We start from the raw sequence: 19,504 nt of genomic DNA, 5'->3' as shown, positions 1-19,504 counted from the left end.
ACTCTGTGAGACCACCATTAGTAGACAGAGTTTTCCAGGCCGGACAGATCCCTGGGAATTGTGTCTAATAAACTGGGCAGTCCATAGTTGGCAGCGCACCGTGCGGACCACCGACAGCTATGTAAGGTTTATACCCTGTGTCATACAGATGGTATTTCTTGCTTTTTTTCAGATTACAGAACCCCACAGAATGTCCATATAACGGGAGCAGGAGAGCAGACTGCCCATGTCGGAGAGACTACACAGCCGCCGGCTTCTCCACCTTCAGTAAAGTGAGGCTGGAGCTGGCGACTTTACAAATCATAAGTGAGTGCGTGTATGGCGGTCCGTGCAGAGATGGGGCAGGGGGCACTGCATGGGGGGCTGCAGGCACAGAGCAGGGGTGTGACGTTAGATGGCACCTTGGGCTATGACAATGCTAGGTGGCACCTATGGGAACTAGAGGGCAGACACACACAATATTGGGGGCAGCAGCAGATAAAATGGGGGAGGCACAAAATACCTATTATTGGAGCCCCAGGGGGCATCAGACTCAGTATTAGGGGGCTTTGCTGGAAGCTCCGAGGTACAGAATGAGGTGTCAATAGTAGCAGAGGTAATAGCAGCTACTGGAGCACATTATCGGGGGACACAGCAACATCTATAGCGCCCCCAGTAGGTGTAATATAGAGGGGAAACAGGCGCAGGATTAGGGGTCAGCTCAACATGGGTAATAAGGGGCAATGGGAGCAGCCCAGCAGGACCAATATTGGGGTAGTAGATGGATCTGTAGTGGTGAATCAGATACAGAGGAGAGCAAGCAATCCCCCCACATTCAGAGGAGTCGGCCATGTCACCAGATGTTCCTTACCCCGGGGGGCAGATACTCCGGTTACATGAATAGCGCCATCATCAGCCCCTCACCTCGCAGTATCAGTAAGACAGATCCTCTGCAGAATCCCTCTCCATCCCCGACGTTCACTCATCCTGTCCTCATCACTGTAGCATCGATCTGTGCTTTCCCTCTCCGCAGCCACAGATCTGCAGTTTGCACGTACTCTTGATGGACGACCCGTTCCTTTCGCCACCGCCGGGGACTGTTACAGTGCGGCAAAGTGCCCGCAGGTAAGAAACTGTGGTCAGGCGGACAAAACGCACAAGAGACCCATTGCCAGCACCAGTGGTGTAATGTTAGTATCTCAGGCGTCACATCTGATCCATCTTATTATTTTCCCCATAGGGTCGTTTTAGCATCAACCTTAAAGGAACCGGTCTTTCTGTATCAGAAACAACAAAATGGATGTCACAAGGCACCTACGCAGTGACGGAAATAGCCAAATCACCCGTAAGACCTCACGTTTTATATGATTTAGTATCTATAGCGGCTGTGACGGGATGAATGTACGATATCATCTGAGATTGTGATGTGGATTTTAGCGACAGCTGCAGGTAAAATCCAATTATAATGATATTATTGTCTATAAATTTCAGGATGGAACCAAAGTCACAGGGAAATGTGGTGGTTATTGTGGGAAATGTATTCCGTCCTCAGCAACCGGCCTTCGTGTTCAGCTGTTGTAGAAATGGTAAGAATGGGGAGTGGCACAAAATGGGAATATCCCTTTAATTTGGCCATACACATGATATATCAGCCTGCAGGCCGTTGGCAGATACAACAAAAAATCTGTCTGTGGTGGTCTTAGCTGCCAAATAAGCTGGATCTACACATACACCGTATACTGTATATCATGTCTATGATCAGCTGTCGCACACATTAAGGTCCACTCACACTGAATAATTATCATTGACGAGCGCCCCTAGGGTCACTTGTTTCATGATAATCAGTTTATGGCAAAAAGGCTGCCAATCACCTGACAAATTAGCAAAACGCTTGTTTATTGGGGGCGAAATGTTCTTTTGTGCTGCACTATACTTGTACATACTCGGCCAAAGGAAAAGAAAAGGGTTAGGAGGAGTCAGGTCCCAAACATACATTAGAGGGTCTGTCGCTGCTTCTGAAATCAATGGATTTGAATGCTTGTAACATCAATGGATGTCTTTACTCTCCTGTCCCCATTGGGAACACACGCAAGCGGTCATATATAAGTATGTGGGAGCGACAAGTTTTATGTGTTACGATACGTATAGTGACTCCACGGAAGGTCGGTAGCGGACAGCACAACAAACAAACATTGAGATGGAAAAGGTGGAAGGAAGGCCCTATCAATAGGGAAATGAAGGAATGGTCACCTCCTGCTCAAACATGAGCCTGTCCCTGCACTCCCCTAACGCCCTAAGTGGGTCCTTCCCCTCACCATAAGGAACCTCGTCCCTCACTGACACATAGCACTGCCCTGGCTAGTGCACTGGCCGGCAAGGAGTGCTAGCCTCACCACTACAGATAGTAACACACAGGGAACAGAGACAAACACAAAAGGGACGAGGAGAAAACACCACACTTAGCTTCCAGACAACTCTGCCAAGCTCCACACTGCAGATAGCACAGCAACAGGACTCCAAAACACCCGAAGTTGACCCAACAGCACTGCATGCAGTTACACCAGATTTCCAGCAGGGGAAAAGCTGACATTAACGCCCTATGGTCCTGAAAGGAAAAAGCAACAATTAAAACAGAGAGGAACCAGATCTGCCACGAATCCAAAAATGGATTGTGACATTATGTTTTTATCTCCCCAGGTAACTCTAGACCGACTCTGGATCTCTGATGACGAATATGAACTAATCTTAAGTTCTTCTTTCCGTCTAGGTGCTTTAAAAATGAGAAGAAATCAGAAATTCAGATGGATAAAGACTCGTGTTGCAATACCTCCTCCTCCTCCGCGTCTGTACATGTGTATATAGATTGTATGCCACGTGGTGTATAGAATAATATTTATGTCTGAGGTTATTTATTTTAATATTTTGTGTGCGTAAAATGTGTCTTGTAAGCCCTCCCCTGCGGGACGTGTCTCCGGGCTCTCGCCTGTCCGGAGCCGTCATCAGTGAAGTGGTTCGGCTGCTTTTATTTTTTTTATTATTATTTTTATTTCTTGGTTCCACATTTGCAGTCCATCCACTGCATTTTACGTGCTCTACATCATATGTAGCGTATTGACATGAGTGATGGCCATCGTTTCTCCCAGTTGGCTGACGAGCCTCCGGTGCTTCCCAAGTATTAGCAGCGTATACTTGGCATTTTCCACAAAATGTTCCTAGGAAGAAACATTGTAAGGATCCTTGACCTTTCAGCTGTCAATCAAGGTGGTGGATCTGCCATTAATTACACATATACAGTAACTTTTGTTTTCATGGTGACTCCATGTAGACCAAGAACAATGGTTCCTTCAGGTCTAGATTATTGTGAAACCTTAACGTCCATTGAGCCTTTTTTTTATAAATATTCTAGTATATTTTCAGAATGGGCATCACTTGGAAGGGTGCAAGACCTAGGGCTGCATGGGGACATATTTTTACAATATAATGTTGTTTCTGGAAAACCTCTTTGAAAGGGTTGTCCACTTTTGCCCAAACGATCGGATATTCGTAATAAACCAAACACACAGTGCTCGCCCTCCCCGGTCCAGCGCCAGCTCCCTCCCCGAAGCTGCTCCTGTCTCTCAGTGACATCATCAGTGCACATCACGTCTGCAGCCAATCACTGAGCTTAGCAGGTCTGTATCAGCAGAACCACTCAACTCAGTGATTGGCTGCAGCGGTCAAAATTGACGTCACTGCTTCGTTGAGTTGGCGCTAGACCAAGGAGGGTGAGTATTTTAGGTATGTTTTTTTATTAGTATCCGATCAGGCCATCTTAACCCCCTTAGCCCGTCGGTATACGGACTGATCGTGGGTCGCCTGACCCAAACTAACGGTCTATGAGGCTCTACGTTCGGGTCAGGAAATCTGCAGTCAATCCAAGCATTGGAGTCCGTATACGGACCGTGTAGTCTGAACCCGGCCTCATACAGGTCTAGCTGAACTACTGGGAAGTAGACAAATCTCTGTATCCTCATGGCGTTACGGTCCTTTTTAATCAACCGGCCAAACCCATGAGCCAATGAGATCTGTTACATAATAGACCCCTCAGGATAACATTTGGGACCCACTAGTGAAAATAGTCCTCATACTTACCAATTTTTCAATACCCCAAGCCAGAACATTTAAAGGGAACCTCTACAGATGTAGGGTCATAGCTATGAAGACGCTTCTCCCCCATGAAAAAGTCCACCATGGGGCCATCAACCTCCATCAGATCCACGCAATGCATCGAATGAAGCGTTTTATGGAGAAATGCCAAGTATAACCCGTCATATCTCATGTCAGTCGGTCACTTGTATAATATCTTTGTGAATTCTGTACTTGTTTGATGTAATATTTTATATATAAAAAAAGGGAATTATTTGCACTATGAGGTCAAAGTAAACAACAATGGTGCCTTTTATAGATAAAAAAAGAAATATCTTTAGAAATATTTATTGAATTAATATCTAAGAATTAAATATTATTATTTTTTTTTATTCGTAAGGACGTTACGATAAGAAATGTACTCGAGAAAATGTTCATGAACTACGTCGAAATGTTTTCTATACATTGCGTGAATTGTTCCGTGACATCAGAACCAAAGCATTTATCAAGGGGCATATGGACATTTACTCCACATAGAGATGGGTAGAGGACACTGGGGACCAATGCAAAATCTCCAACAGGACCCCCAACTATCATGGGGTCTTTAATAGAATTGATCTTCTCGTATGGGCCAGATGGACCTTTTGTGTCTCCTAGACTTCAGGGCCCGTGTGCAACCTCTGCACCCACTGTGGTAATGCCCTTGTTTTTGGGGACCATGAGGAACCCAAACCAGTTCTCTGGAAGCCGCACATCAGGTCTTCATATATTGGGGGCTCCCGTCCTTCAGCTCTCTCTTATTTTGTGTCCTCCATGTTTGCCCCTTGCCCCACATTTCGGGTATCTCATCTCTGTATTACCAAATACAATTTTGGTAAACAAGAAAACAATATTGAGGTTTAGTATGTTTTTTGGACATATTAAGGGGCAGTCTTTTAGTAACAGTTGAGTTGGGACAACCGTCAGTCAGAGCCAAGAGCCGCCACTAGGAGCGCCTCTCTCTGGAGGACCCGGTGCTTCCGTCCATTACTCAGACAGACCATTGATTTTTATGGTGTAGCATGCAATACCTTATTTCCCCTCTGATGGTGCTGTAGGGAAACTAATCACTTGGAGTAAACCTCATCCTGTATTGTATCTATTGTTCAGTGATTCTATGCAGAAGCGTGAGCTGCTAAAGCTCCTCAACATCCAAACCAGAAGAACGGACAGTGGGTACAGAAGGTGCATAGGACCCCCTGGACCTCACATCCCGGACATTTAAGGCATATCCATAAAAAAATATAAATATATCTGATAGGTGCAGCTCTAAACTCTGGGACCCAAATCTATCTTGAGGATCTTTTAGGTTCATCATACATGCACGGCTGACTCCATTGACTTCTATGGGAGTTCAAAAAGTATCCGATCTTCCATAGAAGCGAATGGAGACAGCATTGGATGTGTGGCCACCTGATTGTACACAGTGGCATAAGATGGGGCCCATTCAGATATAATGTTCCTAAATGGGAATACCCCTTTAAACACAAATATGTATCAGGAGAGCTAAGATCTAAAAGAAGAAAAACATACAGATGCGTTCCCAAATATGCTGGCCCATAAACGACTTTCTCACCAGCTGATACTCATCTCACGTTTAAAAAAAACAAAAACCATGAGTAGTCATTCTTTATCTAGATAGCTCTATAGGGTTTGTTCACATTCATTTCTTCCATAACCAGATGTAAAAGTGGTAATCTACTGTCCTCTATGGGATACTTAAAGGAGACCTGTCACTTTCTATGAATATGTAATTTAATTACCCGGAGTAAATGCTGCTGTTTTCCTGAATCCAACGCTGTTTTTCTTTTGTTCCTGAGCCTCTCTGTTCCTGAGATATGGCACCTTCTTCCCTGTGTATAAAAGCCAGTCTTTATAGCCCTATATGGGCGTCTTCCTGCAGACCACACCCAGTTGGCTGACAAGACCAGATTTATATACAGGGAAGAACGGCCCATATCTCAGGAACAGAGGGGAGCAGGAACAAAAGAAAAACATTGCCGGATTCAGGAGAACAGCGGCATTTACAACAGGTAACAAAAATACATATTTTTGGGAAGTGACTCTTTAAGAGGCAAGTACCTGCGCAGAGAAAGATAACGAAGAAGCGTAGACATTTAGTATCTGAACCTAGCATAGGGCAATGGTCTCCATCCCGTGGCTTACAGATGGAGGACCACTATAGCAGAGAGAGCGTTGAACCTTGGTGGCTACAAGACATGATGAAGGTGACCATCCCTGTCTTAGCGCGCGGTAGGGTATAGCTCTGGTTACCCACCTTCCTCAGCAAGAAAAATTTAATAGGGTTCAGAGATAATATAGATCACTAATAATTAAAAAAAAAAATACAATTTTTTTTAAATGAATCTGTGAATTATTTATGAATTATATTGCAAAGAAAAAAAGAAAATGTTATTTGTCACCATTAATGAAGTATTTCCAATATTTTTGAGGTTCCCTCCATTTACTTTGTACATTACTTCTCCATGGCTTTACGTGTCAACCTTACACAGCTGGATGCTCTGCTTGGTCCAAGGGGTCAGCTCCAGGTTAAAGTGTCCGCATGTTTGGTTATGGCCACATTGCTCTAGGCAGTGCCTCATAAGAGGGGCTTGTTTTTTGGAGGACTCTTTCCAGGGACCCTCATTGTTGCCCTTTATTACAGAAGATCATGGGCAGGATGAGGCATAGAGACCACTAACTGGACACTGCTTGGTTGAAAATGTGCAAAAACATGAACCTACGAGAGTTGCACGGCTAGTGGTTGAATGTGTACTCCATGTTCTTCTACAATGGGGGTTCCTTGAAAGAAGACCCTTAACTTTTTGTTATAACAAAGGAGTCGTGTCCCTGAGGTGTGCCAAATTCATTAGGTGGCAGGCGTTTACAATGCCAGTGTTAATGAATCAGCCCCAAAATGTCTCACAAGCATTCCTCACGGCTACTACACGAGTTCATTTTGGTTTCAATTTACGATCCCAAAAAAACATGTTACTTACTACCCTTTGGACCATGGGAAACCAGTACTGTAGGCTAGCTGGTGTCCAGTCTGCCTATATGTGTTCCTTACACAGGTGTATTCACTCAACGATCAGTGGAGCAGAAAACGCTTCCGCCTCAGATCACATATTGCAGATCATCTAGCTCGTGTCACGCTGTCCTCCATGCCCCAGAAGAAGCTATAAAGGATGAAACCCTGGACTTGGTCTAGCTTGAGTCACCCCATCTTCTATGCCCCAGAAGATGCTATAGAGGACAAAACCCTTTGTTTTATCTAGCTTAAGTCGTGCCGTCCTCCATGCCCCAGAAGATACTATAAAGGATGGAACCCTGGTCTTGGTCTAGCTTGAGTCACCCCATCTTCTATGCCCCAGAAGATGCTATAGAGGACAAAACCCTTTGTTTTATCTAGCTTAAGTCGTGCCGTCCTCCATGCCCCAGAAGATACTATAAAGGATGGAACCCTGGTCTTGGTCTAGCTTGAGTCGCCCCATCTTCTATGCCCCAGAAGATGCTATAGAGGATAAAATCCTTTGTTTGGTCAAGCTCTAGTCGTGTCGTCTTCCATGCCCCAGAAGAAGCTATAGAGGCTGAAACCTTGGTCTTGGTCTAGCTTGAATCAAGCTGTCCTCTATGCCACAGAAGAAGCCATGGAGGGCGAAACCCTGTTCCTAGCTTGGAGGACTGCTTGACATGAGCTGATTATTTTAATGTTCAGTTCTCTGTTATTATAATGAGTATCTGTTTTGATCCAAGCGCTGTATGTGAGCACGTGATCTGTTTCTAGTAGGCGGAAAGACGAGATCTAGGGGGCGTTTTCTGCCCCTGTATAAGTAACATAATATCCAGAACAGACACCAGCCATCCAGAGTGAACCACAACCATATGATCAGTGTAATGAAGGAGCCTCGCTGCCATGGATCAGCACAATCGGGGGACAGAAGGTGCAGTGTTTCGTAGATTGTTCTTTTCCATACTCCCTAGTTCCGTCCATGTATCCAGCCCAGTATTGAGAACGATTCGCTCAGAATTTCTAGGAAGTTTTTTTTTCATCTAGATTTTTATACCTAACTTTGGATTATCATTTTGTAAGTGTTTTATATAAAGATTGTTCTTTTTCCGTCCTGTTGTTCTCTTCATGCACTGTATCTCTACAATTAAAGGGTTGGTATAAATTATATTAATTTCAAAGAAGCTACACGTCTGATATATGCTTTTTGTAAGCATTCTGTCTTGTACATACCTCTTCTTACATCTCTGGTGCTAATTATTTTACACACAGATGTTTTTATGGTTTTTTTTATACATGTCCGATATCTGTTCACCCATTTTGTATCTGTTTTGTATGGTATTAGATACTTAATATGCACTGATCATAGCTTTACTGGTGTTCACCTATTAACAAATAAATTATTTTTTAAATTTCTAAGTTTTGCTTATTTTTTATTATTTAGACAGTTCAGTCATACACATTATGTGGACAATAGTAGCGGGTCACACGTCGTAATCACTGAAATTGGATTATTCATTCAGCCCCATTGCCCTTACAGTATAACATTCACCCCAGTGTACGAAAACATCTGGTCCCATTGCACCCGCTATATAATATCCAGTCCCACTGCCCCCAGTGTATAACATTATTCCGCATTGACCCCCTGGTGGATAACATCCGGTCCCTTTGCCATGCTGACTGCCATTACTACCATATGACAGGACCGACCGGTGGTGCAGAGCTCACTGATAGCAGCTCAGTCCTGTAATAGGGGCCACCCCATTCATGATATTTCTTCCTTCTTAATCTTCCCCATCACCTGTAACTGATATTATTGAGGATTGTAAGGAACCGCAGCAACTCAGCCACAAAGTGGAGACCCCGTAAAGTTGCAGAGCGGGGGGCCGAGTGCTGAGGAGCAGAGGGCAGAAAAGTCACCAACACTCTGCTGACCCCATAACTTCAGAGTCCAGACCTCCCCTTCTATTAACATCAGTACAAACACTGCGCCCCCCGCCGGGAGCTTCATGGCCGAGCAGCTGCATGCAGCCTTACATCACGAAGCACAATGCCGAGCGTCGGATGGAGTGGTGTAAAGCCGCCACCACTGGACTCTGGAGGAGACGTGTTCTGTGCAGTGACGGATCACACTTCTCTATCAGACGTCTGATGGAGGAGTCTGGGTTTGGTGATTCCAGGAGGATGTTACCCCCTGACTGCATAGTGCCCGCTGTAGAGATGATGGAGGATAATACTATGGGCTGTTATCAAGGCTCAGCCTCGGCCACTTAGTTCTATTGATAGAAAAACTTAATTCTTCAGAACACGACATTGTGAACAATTGTAGATTCCAGCTTTGCAGAAACAGTTTGGGGAAGACCCTTTATTGTTTCCCATGACTGTGCCCAGTGCACATAGTCCATAAAGACGCGGTCGGGGGTGTTTGGTGGAAGAACATGATCAACCACAAGCAGCCTAAACCTCAACCCCATCCTATAATGGAGATTGTGAGCCCGGCCTCTCCCCAACATCAGGGTCAAACTTCAGAAAAGCTCTTCTGGATGAAGGGGCAAAAAATTCACACAAACGCCTTCAAAATCTTGGATCAAAATCTTCCCAGAAGAGCTGGAGCTGTTATAACTGCAGAGGAGCCGACTCCATATTAAAGGGGTTTTCCCATGAACAAAGTTCATTTTAATAAATACAGTACATTTTGGAATAATAATAATTTCCACAATTGGATGTGATTAAGTAAAATGTTCCTGTGCCGAGATAATCATATAAATGTGCCTCTGCTGTGTACTCTGTAATGGCCGTGTATGACTGTACAGGGACATGGTCTGATCATACCACAGCTCCTGGGCAGGGGAGGAAGCAAAAGAGTATACAGACAGGGCAGCACAGGATCACAGATGATTCTATTTGTGATGTAAAACATTTCCCTGCCTGTTTTAAAAAAATGTTTTCCCGCAACGAAAGAATTATTTCTGTTCCCAGGCTGTCCTGTCTGTATACTCTTTTGGTTCCTCCCCTGCCCAGGAGATGTGGTATGATCAGACCATGTCCCTACATGGTCAGACACAGACACTACACAGTACACAGCAGGGGCACATTTATAAGATTATCTCAGCACAGGAACATTTTTTTTAAAACACATCCAATTGTGGTAAACATTATTATTCCAAGATCTATTGATTGACATCAGCTTTGCTTATGGTAAAACCGCTTTAAAGTGTTTGGATGGATAATGGGAGGTCAGAAAAGCTCCTGTAAGTGTGAGATGGAGGGAGTAGTATAATTGTGTCTATATTTTGTAGTTCTAATGCTATACTGTGGGATCTGATCATACAGGAGTCTGACATCTCAGCCCAAACTGACAGTGTAATCTACCCACAAAGCCTTGTAGGGGATATAGTCGCTATAAGGGCTCATACCATCAGCATGAATAAAATCGATACTATGTTCCTGAAAAGTCAGACAACTGGCATGCGATCTTCATGTAAGTACAATGCAATTTTTCTCACTTAGCGTCCGTCTGACATGCGATTGCAATCCGTATGCAATGCAATTTTAACATGAGCTTTTACACAGAGTAATTCTGTCATTTAAAGATAGTTTTCAAAGGAAATATTCTTCGATGGATAAGTAAAAGATAGATATGCATAGAATAGATCTGAAGTTGTCAGTGACATAATTAGCACTGTGCTTGTGTAGCTTACTGTACATGTATTTAATAAATCAATAAATTTAAGAAAAAAATGGCATGGGATCCCGAAATTTTGTTAACCAGCTGAGGTAAAGCAGACAGCTGGGGGCTGATGTTTGTTGCCTGGGAAGGGGGTAATACTCATGGAGCTTCCCAGGCTATTAATATCAGCTCACAGCTCAGCTGTATAATTAGCCTTTACTGGTAATTAAAATAGGAGACCCCAACCCCTAAAAAATGACGTAGGGTCCCCCTATAATTAATAACCAGTAAAGGATATGCAGACAGCTGCGAGCTGATATTAATAGCCTAGGAAGGGGCCATGGATAGTGGCCCCCTCGTATACTAAAAACATCAGCTCTCAGCTGCCCCAGAAAAGGTGCATTCACAAGATGCGCCAATTCTGGCACTTAACCTTGCTCTTCCCACTTGCCCTGGTGCAGTGACAACTGGAGTAATATAGTGAGGGTTGATGTCAGCTTTGTATTGTCAGCTGACATCAACCTCAGAGGTTAGTAATGGAGAAACGTCTATAAGATGCCCCTATGACTAACCCCATAGTGATATTGTAGAAAAAAAGACAGAATAAAGTCCTTTATTTGAAATAAAAAACAAAGTTGTACTCCCCTTTACATCTAATCTTCTGAAGCCCATGTCTCCTGTAAAAAAAATTAAAATAATAACCATATTCCTCACCTGTCAAATGAGAAGATAATCCAGTTGTCCCATGACGAGTCTAGCTCTGCTACATCTAGATGCCATGCTGAACGTTGGCATGACGCGAGCGTTGAGCCTGGCAGCCAGCAGAGACACTGATGCTGGGTATCATAGTATCAGTGTCTTGCGGTGACGTGAATAAGATGAGCGGAGTTCTTAGCCGATGAACTCCGTTCACCTCACTGACGTCACGGCTAGGGCGTGAGAACTTTTCTGCGTGGACAGGTGAAACAAGGAAGCTGGAAAAGCCAAATGGTGCAAAATTTGTAACAAAACCCAATTGTAAAAATTATGTTTAGTCTAAAATAAATTAATGTAGATAAACCATTGCCCCAAAAATGGAGACACCCTTTAGAAAAGTTGCCGTCTTTTCCAGCCATTGCTCGGGACTCAGAAACGGATGCTTTATTCCCCTCTAAGGGGCAAGGTCTCTATAAACCTCATCTCAGCGTCCGTCCTCGCCCCGTGCGGGGGGCTGTCTAGTGTCAGGATGTCGGTGACCCCTATTTTCTGGAGAATTGGAAATTTGGGGATTTAAAGGGGCGGTCCTTACGTCTGCACTGGAGGTGACGGTGGTGATGAAATGATGACCCCTTACACCTGGTGTGACGTGAGCATCGACCTCAGTCACACTTGATGCGTAATAATAATAATCTTTATTTTTATATAGCGCTAACATATTCCGCAGCGATTTACCATTTTGCACACATTATAAGAGAATATTCACTAATTGCCCCTTTAAATTTCTACACCAATAACATTAAACTATACATGGAGCAGATTATTCAGGAGCTCTGACGCCCACTCTGCCTCTGCTGCCCACGAGTCCACATACACCAAGTAATAAAAAAAAGAGTCCCCTACTCTAATTAGCCAGTGCTGTTCTCTAATCACTCCCTGAACTACAAATCCCGACATGCCTCAGCTTCCGGTATGATGAACGGGCGGAAGTTGCAGCCCGTGACCAATCAGACGTCAGCTTTAATACCTGCCATTGTGTTCCAGAAACGTCAAAGCTGATTGGTTCTTTCCCTGCTTCTCGCAGCGCCTACTTCCTGAGGCGTATTCAAATCGTCACTTCCGCCCCTTTCTTTCCTCTTGGAGACCCCGTGGCCAAGCGCGAGTCTCTTTCTCGTCCGGCAGGCCAAGATGGCGGACGCTAAGGTGAGAGGCTCCGGCCCTGGGGCTGCTTTCCGGCTCTTCTATAGTTACCGCACGGCGACCGTACACACGCGGAGGGGTTGGCGGAGCGCTGTGGCCAGTCCGGGAGTCTGTGGTGATGACTGCCGAGGTCGCGGCCTTATCTGGGAGTCCAGGCCGGTGCGGAGAGACCTCGTACAGGGCCCTGGTGACTGTGGAGCTTGTGCTTTCCGGCCTTGTCGTGATAACTAATGCCGCATTGCGAGCCGGCAGCGACCCTGCCATGTGAGCGGCTCCTCCACGCTGTGCGTCACCTGCTCCTGGCTGTCACGTGTGCTGCACAGGCTCATTCTCTGTTATCAGCCAGCTTCCTCTATAGCTCCCTCTTAAAGGGATTTTCACCACAATTGGCCACAGTGGGGGGAGACTTACAAGTAATGTTATACTGAGCCCCGTGATCGCTGCTGATTCTGATAGATCACACACATACATTGGGGTTTTTTTAGGGACGGTCGCCTTCCTTTGATCGGTTTCAAAAAAAGGGGTAAAATTGTAAAGTGCTTCTAAAAACAAGCAACTTATTAAATGTTTAGGCAATTCGGAGGTTTAATTTTGGTTTGTTCTCTTGGTTACCGGCCACCGCAGCAGCGGTAGTCGAACATGTGCAGCGCTTTCTAATCGTTTGTGTCTGCGTCTCCTGCACTGTTAGCTCTCTGTCCCGGCCTGGGTGCTTTCCCAGAATCCTGCGGAGATTGACCTACCTGGCACAGATCACGACGATGCCACTGGTAGGAAAAATGTGAACAGCAAGAAATGTGCTAAAATAAGACTCTGGCTGTAGGAGTATTAGATGGGGATGGGTAGTAACAGGTTACCTTAGCAGGTGACTTGTGTGCTCCTAGTGGAATAGACCAGTGGTCACGTGCGCACTAGTCCTGCTCCATTCAGCCTTTACAGGGCAGATTCAAAGCCTTGTGGGAGATTACTGGAGGGAGTGTTTATATGAAAAGATCTACTGGGCAGATCATTTTGATTGGGGGATGATGGTGACACTGGTCTCACATTTCTCTTTTATGAGGTGCCGCCGTCAGAAAATGCTGTGAGTTGTTTTCCAGCTGGTGAAACTACAAGTCCCAGTTTGCTCAGAGCTACATGTTTTGGGAGTCAGAGCTTGACATCAACTAGTCTGATACTGTCATAAACAGGTGGTCTATCCACATGCAGACACCCCACCCTCAAGATTGCGAGGACCATATTGTAATGGTTTTCTTTTCCCCCATTAATGTGAAGTCGGAAATATTAATTTGCCCTTAAAACCCCGATACACTGATGTGACTTCTTTCTTCTACTCAGGCCAAGAAGCTGCCTCAAAACCTGCTCCAAGGGGGTCTCCCCGGCTTCTACAAGAAATTGGGAGGAGAGTTCAAATCTTCCAGCCAGGTAACGATCAGGCGCCTCTCAGATGTCAGGAAAAGTGCTCTTCATAAGGATGGCTGGGGGTTCTTGAGGGGGTAATCTGTCTCTGTTCACTTACTCTTTAGGGCATGTGCACACGTAGGAAAAGTGGTGCAGAATTTTCTGCACAAAATCTGCATCTCCTGGCAGAATCCACAGCTGCGGTTTTTGCCACTGCAGATTTCTATCATGGAGGGGTGCAGAAACGCTGTAGATCCGCACAAAAGTGACATGCACTTTTAAATCCGCAGCAATTCTACACTGATTTTCTGCACCATCTGCACAACTTTTTTTTTTTTTACTTTGATTTACATGGTACTGTAAATCATAGTGCGTTTCTGCGCGGAAGGATCCGCAGCAAATCTGCATCGTGTGCACACAGCCTTATGTTGGATCTTTATCCATGTAACTATTGAGATAAGTTATCATTTACTGATTGAGGAGAGAAAGTGATTATTTTTTACACTGGACAGATATCGGCCATCTGAGATGTGAACACCACTTTTCAGTGCACTCAGAAATTTCGCTATCACCGTGGACGTGATTTGTGGACATTGCTGACCTTGGAACAGAGAAATTGATTTCAGCCTTGTCATTGATGAACTTGGTGTTTTTGAGTTTCACTACAATGAAACTATTTTACATGCACTACCATCTGAGACGGCTGCCGGACGCGACACTGATGGTGCGGCCTGTTGCCGCCTGTTTGACGCTTGTGTTTTTGTGCAGGTTCTGGCCATCGATGGCAGAGGACATATCCTTGGTCGTCTCGCTGCTATTGTGGCTAAACAGTTGTTGCTTGGTAAGTGTGAAAGTTCTTCCAATGAATATTTTAAATGGTCGTTGATGAGCATAAAGTTTCTCATACGAGTTTAATCGACCATGAGATCACTTTACATGCACTACCATCTGAGACCGAGACATTAACTAGATCCTTAATGGCCTATTTCCAAAAACATTATTTTACCCTCAATATCCATAGGATATGATGTAACGTACTGATTACTGGGAGTCTGCAGGGATCCTCCAACCGATCCTAAGAATTGAGCTCTGACACCCGGAGCAGAGTTGCCCATGAAGTCAGTCTATGGGACTTTCTGAGAAGGCAGAGGTAAGCGCTCAGCTGCTTCTGCCAGTCCCACACACAATAAAGGAGAGGTCGAGCATGGACACGTCCGCTCCATTCATATGGACACCTCCGCTCCACTCATGATGGTTTTCAGAGCCCAGTTCTCAGGATTGCAGATGTTCTCCTATCCTATGGACAATCTGATGCTTTGATAATATCCCTTAATGTAAATCCTGTTTATGAATATCTAATACTAAAATGTTTTGGATCCTCAGGACGCAAAGTGGTGGTTGTAAGATGTGAAGGCATCAACATTTCTGGCAACTTCTACCGCAACAAACGTAAGTGTTCTCAGTTTGGTCTCTTTACCCATAAAGCGGACTAGTATTCCAGTAATTTCCTTAGTGAGCTGGATACTTGCTCTTAAGGATGTGTGCACACAGGGCATATACAGCGATGCATTACAGATGCAACTTTGTGGTTGAGATTTTTAAGGACGCGTGCATGGGAGAGCCCAACTAACAGGCTCTCCATGCATGTCGTGCCTGTCACACAACCGTTACCCATGCAGCTGCGGAGCTGAACAGCTGATCAGCCAGAACAATCTGGGTTCCCTCTGCAGCTTATTCAGTAAGCGCTATAGCTTGCTGAATAAGCCCTGACCAAATCAAATTCACTTATCTCTACTCAGTGGCTGCTGCGTTCCTGTTAGACAATTTATTTCCATGAATTCAGTCCTAACTATTGTGAATCCCTTTTCAGACTTCAGTGTATTATCACCCTCGGTGCTTATGTGACACCTTTTCTTTCTCCAATAGTTAAGTACCTTGCTTTTCTTCGCAAACGCATGAACACAAACCCTTCCCGTGGGCCGTACCACTTCAGAGCACCCAGCCGCATCTTCTGGAGGACTGTAAGAGGTAACACTTGCCAGAACCTGATCTTAATTTTTTTATTTATCCCCCCCCTTTGGTGCAATCTGTTTTCAGGAGCTTGGTGTCACTGCACCTTAAATTTTTGACATGTGAGAGGTTCTTTGTGTGGAGGCCAAATGCTAATAGCTTAAATGAAGGAGCTGAAGCGCTTGGCCTAATACTTCACTCCTGACACTAGAAAGGGAATCCAGACTGTAGGATTAGTTTCAGCCTTGTCGTTGATGAATTTCGTGTTTGAGTTTCACTACAATGAAACCAGTTCACATGCACTACCATCTGAGACGGCTGACCAATGCAGTAATTGTGCCATCCAGTATGGCCATACGAGGCCAAAGCAGGATTAACAAGTGTTTTGACAGCACAATAATCTCTTTTGTCAGACAAGAGCAATGCTCAGCCGAGCCCTTTGTATCTATGTTTTATCCATTCTCATGAATCCTTCCTGTTAGCATCTTACATGTCAAAAGTTTTTAGAAGTGGAGTTGCTTTAATTAGAAGTTGGTCGGCCCTAAATCAAACATGATGACTTACTTGGCACACATGGGAGCTGGGACATGTTCACATGTCTATGAATTATCTATTTTTTTTTTTACACTCAGGAATGCTCCCACACAAGACCAAGAGAGGACAGGGTGCTTTGGAAAGGCTGAAAGTTTTCGATGGAATCCCACCTCCTTATGACAAGGTGAGCGGCCATTTACCAATACTATGCTGTGGGAAAGCATTGTGGCTTGGTAGATAAGTGACTTGAGCTTTTCATTTCCCTGTCTAGAGGAAGCGTATGGTCGTCCCTGCTGCCCTGAAAATCGTGCGCTTGAAGCCAACAAGGAAGGTACGTGACTTCTGCCATCTGACAATATTATGTATTCGTGTTTACAATGGGCCACAAGTCGTCACTTTAGGCTAAACTGCTTTATTGGAACTTCATGTAGTTTGCCTACCTCGGTCGCCTCGCCCATGAAGTTGGCTGGAAGTACCAAGCCGTGACTGCTACTCTCGAAGAGAAGAGGAAGCAAAAGGCTAAGCTGCACTACGACAAAAAGAAGCTGGTCATGGTAAGCGGCAGACTTTCATCATAGTGTTGGCTCTGCAGTTATGGCTCCAAGCTGCTAAATGCAGTGCTGAATGCTCTGCTGAGGCGGGCATCTGTGCTGCATGCAATGGTTTACCGAAGGCTTGCAAGCTGAAAGCCCAGCAGCTTTGAGGAACATTCCAGTTCTCTTTTGGAGCATCCACCAATGATTTACATGCCGGTGATGTCTGGTTGGCACAGAAGGATTAGTTTCAGCCTTGTCGTTGATGAATTTCGTGTTTGAGTTTCACTACAATGAAACCAGTTCACATGCACTACCATCTGAGACGGCTGACTGACGCAGTAACTGTGCCAACCAGTACGGCCATGTGAGGCCACAGCAGGACTAACAAGTGTTTCAGCAGCACGATAATCTCTTGTAGATGGTTTATTAAAGCATAGAATCCATTTTTAGTGGCATTGAGCAGAACTTTACAGGGGTCATCCATTTCTGCTCACTGTGGCAATAAGGTGTGATGAGGCGTACATTTGCCGCTTTACAGGTATCGTGCCCGCATCCTTATAATTAAAGTAAAAACTATACTTGCTAAGCAGCAGAATGATGCCAAGTCAGCCATACCTGTCAATGCAGAAGTGCTGGATGACCCCATAACACTGGCTTCATGTGATTGTCGGCTTGAAACATGCTGCCATCACTTCAAATATTCTTCAAAGGCTCGAGGATCTAATTCTCAATATAGTTTTATATTCTGTGATTATATACAGTTTTTACATCTGTGAATAAAATGCTGTTCCTGCTTCTGACCACAGTACGTGTAACTTCTGTATTTTCATTTTGCAGAAACTAAAGAAGCGGGCAGAAAAAAACGTAGAAAGCAAAATCGCAAAGTACACAAATGTCCTGAAGCAGTACGGCGTCCTCGTCTGAAGTCACAGATTTGGAATAAATGTTTGATATTCTGCCCCGGGTCTGCAGTGTTTTTTTTTTTTTTTGTTTGTTTTTTTCTATCTAGGTGGGAATCCGGTTCTATCAGAGTACGTATGTGATTCATGGATGTCTGAATGAGGCCTTGGGTGTAGTAGTAAGATTGGTAGCGGTACACCATATGTATAGAAGTATGGAGAGGCACCTCTGACCGACTTCATCAAGAGTAGTCTCCCTGCCTTTGATGCAGGCTCACAGGCCAAGCCTGGCATCATTATGCCCGTGACATGGGTTTTCCATGACAGCCAGGGTCTGCTGATGACCCCCGTGTCTGTCAATATGTTCCTCCTGTGGATGCTGGCTTTCATAGAACGTGATTTCTGCTATACATTGCTCATACACTGAGGTGATTGCATCTTCGAGTCCCCTAAGGGGACTATTAAATACAGTAAAAAAAAAAAAATCAACTAAAAATTGCCGTTTATCTTTTGCCCCATTAAAAAAAAAATTGGTATTGCTGCTTTTGTAAAAAGTTTCATCTGTCAAAATATAACATTATGCAGTTTACCGATCGGATTAATGAGAAATCAAAATGCCAGAATTGTTTAACCCACTGCAACACGAGGTGATGAAAATATCAGTAAAAATCTGCTCATGGCGCAAAAAAATAAGCAATCAGATGGCTCCATATCCCAAAAAATGAAACCATTAAGGGTCTCTGAAAATGGTGATACAAGTAGAATTGTGTGGGGTTTTTTTTTTTGTTTGTTTGGTATCTGCATCCTCGTACTGACCAGGCAACATGATTCTCCAGGTCAGTTTTACTTTATAATGAACATGGTAAATAAGACACACAATTGTGGAATTGTACTTTGAATATTTTTCCCCACTTTTCAGTGCATCACATGACGACAAAATGGATGGTGTCAAATCAAAAGCTCTCATACAGCTTATTGACAAAAAATAGTAATGGCTCTTGGAAGAAGGGAGGGGGTTAAATTCAGGTTTTCATTAAGTCCTATTGCCCCCAGGGTATTAAAGGGAAGCAGTCATCAGGTTTTTATTTTTGCCATTTAGTCTGAGAGTAGCATGCCGTAGAGGCAGTTTTGATTCCAGCGATGAGTCACTTCCTGGGCTGCTTGATGTAGTTTTGATGAAACTGATTTTGAGAACCAGTAAAGCTGCTGCCAGGTAGTCTGCAATATTCATGAGTTCTGTATAACCCCATCTAATCACTGGTTATGCACAGAGCCGTGGTCAGGGGTTATACAGTGCACTACCGGATCTGCACTGACTGTATCAAAATGACAGCAAGAAGCCCAGTAACTGGAATGGGAGTCTCCTACCCTACATCATGCTGCTCTCAGATTACCATTAAGGGGGGGGGGT

General features: G+C 44.4%; 2 protein-coding genes and 4 non-coding genes across 7 annotated transcripts in view; all 6 read left to right on the top strand.

Moving 5' to 3' along the window:
- The window catches only part of ADAMTS9 (ADAM metallopeptidase with thrombospondin type 1 motif 9), a 218,896-nt gene extending 210,324 nt beyond the window's left edge, over window positions 1–8,572 (top strand). For both annotated transcript variants that reach the window (XM_077275942.1, XM_077275943.1), the window contains 5 exons: window positions 173–306; window positions 1,013–1,104; window positions 1,220–1,324; window positions 1,471–1,565; window positions 2,747–8,572. In XM_077275942.1, coding sequence (XP_077132057.1) covers window positions 173–306; window positions 1,013–1,104; window positions 1,220–1,324; window positions 1,471–1,560 — 421 coding nt within the window. In that variant the 3' untranslated portion in view covers window positions 1,561–1,565; window positions 2,747–8,572. The remainder of the gene's footprint in view (window positions 1–172; window positions 307–1,012; window positions 1,105–1,219; window positions 1,325–1,470; window positions 1,566–2,746) is intronic.
- A 4,036-nt stretch (window positions 8,573–12,608) lies between these two features.
- Window positions 12,609–18,152, top strand: RPL13A (ribosomal protein L13a). The gene is made up of 9 exons (XM_077275945.1): window positions 12,609–12,722; window positions 14,052–14,138; window positions 14,883–14,955; window positions 15,498–15,563; window positions 16,041–16,142; window positions 16,757–16,842; window positions 16,930–16,989; window positions 17,090–17,212; window positions 18,032–18,152. The coding sequence occupies exons 1-9, from the start codon at window positions 12,708–12,710 to the stop codon at window positions 18,116–18,118; spliced, it is 699 nt and encodes a 232-aa protein (XP_077132060.1). The 5' UTR covers window positions 12,609–12,707; the 3' UTR covers window positions 18,119–18,152.
- LOC143788970 (small nucleolar RNA Z195/SNORD33/SNORD32 family) lies at window positions 14,742–14,818 on the top strand. The gene has a single exon (XR_013218786.1). It is a non-coding gene; the product is annotated as a small nucleolar RNA Z195/SNORD33/SNORD32 family (small nucleolar RNA).
- LOC143788969 (small nucleolar RNA Z195/SNORD33/SNORD32 family) lies at window positions 14,990–15,072 on the top strand. Its single transcript, XR_013218785.1, has one exon. It is a non-coding gene; the product is annotated as a small nucleolar RNA Z195/SNORD33/SNORD32 family (small nucleolar RNA).
- On the top strand, window positions 16,369–16,443 carry LOC143788972 (small nucleolar RNA Z195/SNORD33/SNORD32 family). Its single transcript, XR_013218788.1, has one exon. It is a non-coding gene; the product is annotated as a small nucleolar RNA Z195/SNORD33/SNORD32 family (small nucleolar RNA).
- LOC143788971 (small nucleolar RNA Z195/SNORD33/SNORD32 family) lies at window positions 17,447–17,521 on the top strand. Its single transcript, XR_013218787.1, has one exon. It is a non-coding gene; the product is annotated as a small nucleolar RNA Z195/SNORD33/SNORD32 family (small nucleolar RNA).
- Window positions 18,153–19,504: the final 1,352 nt, after the last annotated feature.

Source organism: Ranitomeya variabilis, chromosome 8 (assembly GCF_051348905.1).
Source record: "Ranitomeya variabilis isolate aRanVar5 chromosome 8, aRanVar5.hap1, whole genome shotgun sequence".
Classification (NCBI taxonomy): domain Eukaryota; kingdom Metazoa; phylum Chordata; class Amphibia; order Anura; family Dendrobatidae; genus Ranitomeya; species Ranitomeya variabilis.
This window is presented reverse-complemented; position numbering and strand designations above follow the sequence as displayed.